Source organism: Lampetra planeri, chromosome 54, assembly GCF_965212315.1.
Source record: "Lampetra planeri chromosome 54, kcLamPlan1.2.h2, whole genome shotgun sequence".
Lineage (NCBI taxonomy): Eukaryota > Metazoa > Chordata > Hyperoartia > Petromyzontiformes > Petromyzontidae > Lampetra > Lampetra planeri.
The window spans coordinates 5,211,353-5,221,440 of record NC_136160.1 but is presented as its reverse complement, the minus strand read 5'-3'; the positions used below and the strand labels follow the sequence as shown (position 1 = coordinate 5,221,440).

Sequence of the window (10,088 nt, the reverse complement as noted above, 5' to 3'; positions counted from 1 at the left end):
TCTGCATGACCACCTTCACCATCGCCACCTCCTCCATCGCCTTCTTTTTCACTACCACCTCCTCCTCTTTCTCCTCCCCCTCCTCCTCCTCCTTGGCTACCACTTCCTCCATTTTAACCTCTGCTACCTCTTTCTCCTGCACTTCCTCCTTCCCTTCCTTCTCCTCCTCCACCACCTCCTCCTCCTCCTCCACCACCGTCACCACCTTCTCCTCTGCCACAACCATCTTCTTCTCCACCTTCTCTCCCTCGGCTCCCACCTCTTTCTCCAGCATCTCACCTCATACCGTATCCTATTCCACCACCTCCGCTACCTCCTCCTCCACCGCCACCACTTCCTCCGTCTCTGCCACTTTCTCCACTGCCACCATCTCCTCCTCCTTCTCTACTTTATCTTCCTCTGTAACCGCCTCCTTCTTTAGCGTGTCCTCCTCTGCCACCTCCTTCTCCTCCACCTCCTTATTGGCTTCTTCCTCCTCCACTGCCATCACCTCCTGCTGCCCTGCCACTTTTTCCTCCGCCACCAACTCATCCTCCCCCACCTTCTCCTCCTCTGCTACCACTACCTCCTCCTCCACCTTCTTCTCCTCCACCTTCTCCTCTTCCACCACCTCTGCTACCTTCTCCTTCATATCCTTCGCTACCTCCTCCTCCTCCTCCTCCGCCACCTCCTTCTCCACCTTGTCCACCATTTTCTCCTCCTCCGCCTTCTCCTCTTCCACCGCCTCTGCTACCTTCTTCATCTCCTTCGCTACCTCCTCCTCTGCCACTCCCTTTTCCACCTTCTCCACCATCTCCTCCTTCTCCACCTTGTCCACCATCTTCTCTTCCTCCACCTTCTCCTCTTCCTCCACCTCTGCTACCTCCTCCTCCTCCGCCACCTCCTTATCCACCTTCTCCTCCTCCTCCACCTTCCCCTCTTCCTCCACCTCTGCTACTTTTTCAATCTCCTTCGCTACCTCCTCCTCCTCCACCACCTCCTTCTCCACATTCTTCACCATCTTCTCCTCCTCCACCTTCTCCTCTACCACCACCTCCGCTACCTTCTTCATCTCCTTCGCTACCTCCTCCTCCTCCACCACCTCCTCCTCCACCTTCTCCACCATCTCCTCCTCCACCTTCTCCTCTTCCACCACCTCCGCTACCATCTCCTTCATGTCCTTCCCTACCTCCTCCTCATTGTCAAACACTAACACGCCTACGACGTCTTCATTCATTTCACTCATCAGTTCTATATCGTCTACATTGGTCTCGCTAACTTTGAGCTCTTCCACAACCTGGGGGCCATCACCTTGAGCGCTGCCAGGGTCAAAATCAGCATCATCACCACCACTACGAACAGAGATTTTGGCCGAGCAGAGATCTACGGACGTCATTGCACTCTGTGCTGCGTCGCTATGCCCGTGATGAACATCCACACTGGTGGTGCTGACTCCCAACTGTGTCAGTGCAACGGTGACCTCGGTGACGGTTGAGCTCGTGCCAGCGTTAGTCTTAACATTGTCCAAACTCCGGTGACTCAAGGTGGCCGTGATTTTGACCAGAGCCGAGCAACATGGGGGTGGTTGAGCAACGATGGCGGGGTCGCAACCTCTATCTTTGGCCTCTTGCCTCATTGCATCCAAAGTGACCTCTAATTGTGCGTACGCTGTGTTCTTCTCCCTCACTGTCGTGGCATCGCGGTCACCTTTCAGAGTCTCTGAGTTTTTCTTCTCTCCTTCCTCATCTTGCTGGTCTTCTTTGTAAGAGACTGTTCTAAGCGTTGTCTTGATCTCTAGGGCATCCTCTTTGCTCGCTCCTGGTTCTGTCGTCACTAATGCAGCCATCATCGTCTCTTTACTCGAGCTGGGGTCTGCTGCTTTGTCCTCTTTCAGTTCAATCGCAGCTTCTAGTTTGGGTGGACGAGAAGACAATCCTTTGGCGTGAAGATCAGAAGGAGACTTCAACTCAACCTCCTGGGTCGACTCTGTCTGCTCCTCAATCACGGCCGTTGCTTTCGGGTCACAAAACTCGGCTTTCAATCTCATCAGCTGGACTTGCATGGCGGTGATTTTGGACGTCATGCCCACGATGCTCTCTTGCATTTTCAAGAAGTTCTCTTTGTCGTGAGTAACACCACCTGAACTCACCATCATGGTCTTCATCATCTCCTCGTCGGACCCGTGGTGCCTCGAGATCTCCACCACATCGGGGATTTTGTCCACCTGCCCAGACGTCGCCAGCATGTCCTCCTTTCCACCTCCGCCCGCGGTGTCAATCTTATCCGCGTGCAGCTGCATTGCATCCAATTCTATCTTCATTTGGTGAAAGCTGCTTTGCATCTCGTTAATATTTGCCTCAATTTCCTCCAACTCGTCGATCGCCTGTGCCTCACGGTCTGCAGCTGTCAGCATGGATTCGTCCGACGGAGCGGCAGTTGTCTTGGATACACCTTCATCATCATTTTTGTCATCCGCGGAACCTTTATTTTCATCCTTCGCGCTTCCCTCGTGTGACTTGGCCATAATGATGTGTGAATTGAGGAAAGAAATGTCACTCGTGGGTGTCAGGACAGCTTCATCCATCGCCGAATACTGCTTGGTGGAAGATTTTCTCTTCGGTGGTAAATTCATATTTATTTCAGTTACGTCATCCTTCATGAGAGCGATCATGACCTGTATGCTGGTGAGAGCCTCTCGCAGTTTCAAAAAGTCCACGTGTTGAGTCCCAGCGGGTGCAAAACCGGCACTTGATTCGCGATCATCTGCCACTTCCTCGGCTGTGACCGCATTCGATCTGGTCCCTGAATCTTCTTCATATTGCACATCTGTTGTGCTAAACTTCACATCGTCTGCTCCATCCGCTTGATGATCTACAGGAAAACAAGAATTTTCTTCAACTTTAATCACAACAGATTATACCTTATCTTTATACATCACCACTTCTATACCCAGGGCAGTTCAGCTTCTTGCTGCTCCTGCTGCACTTTGCGTGTAGTGTCATCAACTAAGGCAGAACCATCCCCCTGAACTTCCACAAAACCTAAATTCTGTTCAACTTCAATCACATCAAATTCTTCCTTAGCTGTGGCTATCGCCTTTCTAATGTCCATCATATGACGCTCTTCTCATCTTTAGCTGTCGTCTGTTCAACTTTACCACATTAGATATATCCTCTTCTTCAGCTATCATCCTTCAAACATCCATCACATCAACTTCTACCTCATTTTTAACAATTGACTTTAAACATTTAATTGCATCATATTTTTTCATCTTTTTTCCACTTCTTCTCCATCAGATTCTTACTCTTGTCTAACGATAATTTTGTCCACGTCCATTACATAAGATTATTCCTGATCTTTATCATATTTTCGACATCAATGATATTTGATTCTTCCTCATCTTTAGCTATTGTCTGTTCCACTTCAATCACATCAGATTCTTCATCTTTAGCTCTATCATCTTTCCAACTTCTATAACATCACATCCTTCCTTATATTTAGCTATCGTCTGTTCAACTTGAATCACGTCACATTGTTCATCTTTAGCTTTAATCTTTCCAACTTCTATTACATCACATTCTTCTTTATATTTAACTATAATCTTTTAAACTTCAATCACATCAGATTCTTCTCTCCCTCTCTTGAGCTGTCGTCTTTGCCACTTAAATAACATTACATACTTCATTAACTTTAGCTATCGTCTTTTCAACCTTAATCACATCAGATGTTTCCTTACCTGTTGTAGTCTTCTTTTCATCTTCGACCACATCCGCTTGTTTCTCGTCTTCATCTGGGGGCGGTTTGGCTTCCTGCTGCTGTTGTTGCTCTTCATGATGCTGCTGCTGTTCGCTTACTGTGTCACCGACAGGGCCACCACCATCCACCCGAACTTCCGCAGAAGCGGAATCTTCTTCAACTTCCAACACATCAGATTGTATTTCATCTTTAACGTTTGTCTGTTGAACTTTCATCACATCACATTCTTCATTTTTAGCTTTCTTATTTCCAACTTCTATCACATCACATTCCTCCTCATCTTTAGCAATCGTCTTTTCAACTTTAATCACTTCACATGGTTCCTTAGCATTAGCTATTTTCTTTTGAACTTTAATCACAATAGATTCTTCCTCATTTTTAGCTATTGTCTTTTCAACCTCGACCCCATCTAATTCTTCCTCATCTTTAGCTCTCATCTGTTCAACTTCAATAATATCGGAATCTCCCTCATTTTTAGTTATCATTTTTTCTACTTCTACTCCTTCAGATTCTTCATTTTTAGATATTGTCTTTGCAAGTTTACTCACATCACATTCTTCCATATCTTTAGCTACCGTGCTTTCATCTTTATTCACATCCGATTCTTCCTTAGCTTTAGACATTGTCTTTTCGACTTCAATCACATCAGATTGTTCCTCAGTTTTACCTTCCATCTTTTCAACTTCTATTCCATCAGATTCGTCTTCTTCTTTAGCTGTCGTCTTTTCATCTTCAATCACAACAGATTCTTTCTCAGCTTTAGTCAACATCTTTCTAACTTCTACCCCATCAGATTCTTTCTCATCTTTAGCCATCGTCTGTTCAACTTGAATCACATCACATTCTTCATCCCCATGAGATTCTCTCTCCTCTTCAGTGATCGACTTTTCAACTGCAATCACATTAGATACTGCCTTAGCTTTAGCTCTCGTCTTTTGATCTTTAATCACATCACTTTCTTCCTTAGCCATCGTCATTTCCTCTTTAATTACATCAGATTCTTCCATAACTTTAGCTATTGTCTGTTCAACTTCTATCAAATCAGATTCATCCTCAGCCTTAGCTACCATCTTTTCAACTTCCACCCAATCAGATTCTTCCTCATCTTTAGCTATTGTCTGTTCAACTTGAATTACATCACATTCTTCATTGTTAGCTTTCTTCCTTTCAACTTCTATCACATCACATTCCTCCCCATATTTAGCTATCGTCTTTTCAACCGCAATAAAATCAGGATCTTCCTCAGCTTTAGCTGTTATCTTTTCAACTTTAATGACATCAGATTCTTCCTCAGTTTCAGCTTCCATCTTTGCAACTTCTACCCCATGATTTTCTTCCTCATCTTCAGCTCTTGTCTTTTCAACTTTAATCACTTCACATGCTTCCTTAGCTTTAGCTATGTTCTTTTCAACTTTAATCACAATCGATCTTTTTTCATTTTTAGCTATTGTCTTTTCAACATCTACCGCATCTAATTCTTCCTCATCTTTAGCTGTCATCTGTTCAATTTCAACAATATCGGATTCTCCCTCATCTTTAGATATTATCTTTTCTACCTCTACTCCATCAGATTCTTCATATTTAGATATTGTCTTTTCGATTTCAATCACATCAGATTGTTCCTCAGTTTTACCTTCCATCTTTTCAACTTCTATTCCATCAGATTCGTCTTCTTCTTTAGCTGTCGTCTTTTCATCTTCAATCACAACAGATTCTTTCTCAGCTTTAGACAGCATCTTTCTAACTTCTACTCCATCAGATTCTTTCTCATCTTTAGCTAACGTCTGTTCAACTTGAATCACATCACATTCTTCATTTTTAGCTTTCTTCTTTTCAACTTCTATCACATCCCATTCCTCCCCCTCTTTAGCTTCCATCTTTCCAACTTCTACCCCATGGTATTCTTCCTCATCTTCAGCTATTGCCTTTTCAACTTTAATCACTTCACATGCTTCCTCATCTTTAGCTATTATCTGTTCAACTTTGATCACATCAGATTCTTTCTCAGCTTTAGATATCATATTTTCAACTTCCACCCAATCAGATTCTTCCTCATCTTTAGCTATTGTCTTTTCAACTTCAATCACATTACATTCTTCTTTATCTTCATCTATCATCTTTTCAACTTCTACCCCATGAGATTCCTCCTCATCTTTAGACATCGTCGTTTCCAGCTTAATCATATTCCATTCTTCCTTGCCTATTGTCATCTCCTGTTTATCTTCTACCACGTACAATTGTTTCTTGTCTACGTCAACTTCAGACACATCCGATTGTTCCTCAGCTTTAGATTTAGTCTTTTCAACTTCTACCCCATCAGATTCTTCCTCATCTTCAGCTTTTGCCTTTTCAACTTCAATCACATCATATTCTTCCTGAGCTAGAGCTCTTGTCTGTTCAACTCCAATCGAATCATATTCTACATCTTCAGCTATCGTCTTTTCAACTTTAATCACATCCGATTCTTCCTTCCCTTTTGCAATCTTCTCTTCAACTTCTACCACATCCCTTTGTTTCTCGTCTTTAGCTTTCGTCACATTGATATCTTGGGGCGGTTCGCCTTCCTGCTGCTGTTGTCGCTGTTCATGATGTTGCTGCTGCTGTTCGCTTCCTGTGTCGCCGACAGGGCCACCACCATCTACCCGAACTTCCGCAGAACCAGAATATTCTTTGACTTCAAACACGTCAGATTGTTTCCTACCTTTAGATGTCGTTTCGTCAATATCTTTAGGTGGTTCACTTTGCTGCTGCTGCTGCTGTGGCTGCTGCTGCTGCTGCTCCACACTTTCCAAGTCACCAACCGAGGCAGCAACATCCACCTGAGCTTCCGCAGATTTCTCCTGGTTCTCATCTCCCGATGATTCTTTGTTTGATACCGTCTCTACTTGTCCCTCTTGTGGTGCAGCGGGTTGCTCTGGCATGATTTTCAGATGTGTGTCTTCTTCCAACTAGACACAAAGCAACATCATTCATCATCATAGTGGTGAAAACTCCACCTCTCCCTCCTCCACAACCACTACCATAATTAGATGCAGACAGTTAAGAATGATGTAGACGAGATAGAGATTTAGCGAGGGGTGGAATGCAGTTATCCACATTAAGCAGTCATCTTCGCTAACGAGTTCCCACTCCTTCCTCAGCACTCACATTTTCCCGAGCTCATCCCACGACCCCTTAATCTCCCCCTTCTAACCACTACAATTCCTGTTTCTTCTTCATCATCTTTCTCCATGGCTACCACTCATTCCCCATCCATCCAATACATTCATCGTCATTTGCTCTCGTCAATTTTGCTTTTACTTAATTCATGCATCATGGGCTCGCCCATTACTTCCTCGCATCTATTCCATTCACCTCATCTTCACGGTTACATTCATACGTACCATTGTTATTTGTCTGCAAAGCGCCTTGGTTAAGGTTAATAAGATAAGCGCTCCTAAATAAAGTAAAACAGTTGTTACGTAAAATATCCCCATGTAGCAGAAGCCTCTTGCACAAGAGCCCGGAGATTTTACGAGGCTTCCGTGGAGAAACACCACATTGATCACATCACTGCAATGCGTGTCATGGTGCTGAGTGAATTCTCACCGTAGCATATTCGCCTTCAGATTGCTCAGCCTTCTGAGTCGCATCGGCAGTGCCGCGTATCTCACCAGCGTCGCGGTCTTCCGCTGACGCTGTCCAAAGAGGAGTCTTCTGCATGACCGCTGCTGTCTCCTCTTCCACTAGAAGAGTTTGTTCAGGGCTAGGTGGGCGCTCCACAACCCGATCCCCTGGTCGAGTCGATGCCAGAGCTCTGTCGGCCAGGTTTTTAGATGTCTCGCTTGAGTTTGTGTCCAGAGAAGTGCAGGTCGCCGATTCTGAGTCTTCATAGGTGAGATCTGAATCGTCAAAGGTGGTCGCCGGTTTGATCTTCTCCAGAACTTCAACGTCAGGAAGAACAGCAGCAATTATCTCAATGATTCGTTTCGGTTCGATGTTGACATCAGAAATGTCACTGCTGTAGGTTGGCTTCGAAGTTTCTTTCAAGGTTTCGTCCATAAATGACTCTTGCCCTACGTTCACTTCCTTCACAGTGCTAACGACTCCCGTGTCTTTTTCATCATCATTATCATCATCCTCTACAGCAACCGCTGGATCTTTGTTGATGGGGGACATGACAAAAGGTTTTTCTTGTACCCCATGGGGCAACTTCTTAGTCCCGACATCGGCTTTGGTGCCATTAATAATTTTCATGTCGGATTTGGCCAATGCGTGAGCCAATTCGTCCGTGCATAATAATGGCGCAGGAGCAACACCCGTTGATCCGTCAGGGACTAATTCAAGAGTCAGAACGGGATCCGGTGAATTGGATCTTTCCTCTGGAGTCATTCTGGATGAATCCACCGTTGCTTTGGAAACGCCTGTTTGAGTGTCAGTCTCGCGGGAATCACCTGGGATCACGACGGCTGCATCTTCTGCCAGCACGAGTTCTTCCACTTTCATCGTTGGTGCTTGAACTCCGACCCGATTTTCTTGTGTGACCGGAGCTTCATCTCCTGTCGCAATTGCTGCCGTCAAATGTGCCTCAACGATGACCGGTGGCTCGGAAACACTTCTTCTTGTCTTCTTCAAGTCCAACAAATTGTACTGCATGCGGAGCATTTCCAGCTGGATTTTCGAATGCATGTTCACAATGCTCTCTTCCATTTTCATGACTTCTGTCTCAGCGATGCTCATCTTCCTTTTGCGCACCGGATGATCGGGTTCCATTTTCTCTTCTCGTGCAACATACGAGTCTGTCGCCACTCGAGGTGCATCTGCAGACTGTGACCATCCCATATCTGACGATTCCTCTGTGTGTGGAGGTCGAGGGTCTCCAGAAGATGACTCTCTCTTCACTTCAATGTCATCTTTTGGTTGTATCTCATCCTCCGCTCGCGTCTCGTCTTCTTGCAGAGGCTTATGTTCAGTTGCATTTTCTCGCTGAACAGATATCTCTTTTTCCACTTGAACATCTGTGATGTGCATCTCATCTTCCACTTGTGTCACATCTTCTATCAGAGACTGAATTTCAGTTGGATGTTCTTGCTGTATAGACAAGTCTTCTTTCACTTGAACATTACCTTTGATGTGTATCTCATCTTCCACCTGTGTCACATCTTCTGTCAGAGGCTCAACTTCAGTTACATCTTCTTGCTGTACCGACACGTCTTCTTTCACTTGAACATAATCCGTGATGCGTTTCTCATCTTCCACTTGTGTCAAATCTTCTATCAGAGACTGCACTTCAGTTGCATCTTCTTGCCGAACAAAAAACTCTTCTGTCATACGAACACTGTCTGCTTGGCATGCCTCAATACTTCCTTGCGATCTGCCAACGATTGTTTCAAGAGTGTTCATTGTTAACAGATCCATGTAGGCCTGCATTTCTGCTATTTTAATTCTCATCATGGCCATCATTTGTATAACATTCGTATCCTCCACTTTAGCTTTGTTCTGAACATTGAATTGTTCCGGTCCTGAGCCTGACTCCTTGTTACCGCCTTTGTTCATGGGTTCCACCACCGTGGCTCTAAGAATCATATTGCACAGGGTGGATTCTTCATCTCCAACACTGGCTTCTGATTCTCCTGCTGCTGCTGCTCGTTCTCCATCAGGTGTTTCATCCGACGGTGGTGGCTGTTGTTGTTGTTCAATGTCATGCTCATTTTCCTCTGGTTTCTGTTGCGCTTCGAATCCCTGAATGAACAACAACAACCACAAAGTGAGAGAAACAGTTTAAAAGCCACGCCCCCCACCGTCCCCCCCCCCCCCGGTGAAGGATACCCCGTGTGATTGGCGCTTTGGAGGCATGGGTTTGGTGGATCAAATTAAGAAGTTTACGAAACTCCAAACTCACGGGGCCACGAAAAGTTGTTTGCAACACATCCTGCGCATTAGAAACAAAAGATTGCAGCTCGCTCTTGCAATGACCCACAGGGTAAGACTCTTTTGAAAGGAAGAATTGGGAACACCTGGGGAGGGGGAGGGGCTCTGTTACAGGGGGTTCACTCTCGATCTGATCTTTCTCTACATAGTGTGAATTTATCCAGACACCCCCTTTTATTTCCCCCTGTCCTCTTCTTCTCCTTCTATCGTCTCTCTATCCTCCTGACTCCGCCCTCACCCTCGCCCCTCGTTAGCCCTCTTACATTCCTAAATCATGGATGGGGGCATGTAGGGGGATTATGCCTGGGGACTGTGAGGTGGTCAGGAAATAGCATTGCACCAATGGGATTCTAGGACCTTTCTGTGCGAAGCTTTGAGCGCACCACCTTCCTGTAAGGAAGGCAAAAAAATTTCGATTGAAAACTTTCGTGACTTCAGGGATT

The 10,088-nt window shown here is 45.3% G+C and overlaps 1 protein-coding gene across 1 annotated transcript in view; it reads right to left on the bottom strand.

Annotated features, from left to right (window-relative positions):
- Positions 1–207: 207 nt before the first annotated feature.
- LOC144735123 (uncharacterized) overlaps positions 208–10,088 on the bottom strand; it is a 23,772-nt gene continuing 13,891 nt past the window's right edge. Inside the window, exons 4-8 of the mRNA XM_078617539.1 lie at positions 7,324–9,456; positions 3,716–6,683; positions 884–2,850; positions 620–799; positions 208–574 (exon numbers count right to left, since the gene is read on the bottom strand). Coding sequence (XP_078473665.1) covers positions 293–574; positions 620–799; positions 884–2,850; positions 3,716–6,683; positions 7,324–9,456 — 7,530 coding nt within the window. The 3' untranslated portion in view covers positions 208–292. The remainder of the gene's footprint in view (positions 575–619; positions 800–883; positions 2,851–3,715; positions 6,684–7,323; positions 9,457–10,088) is intronic.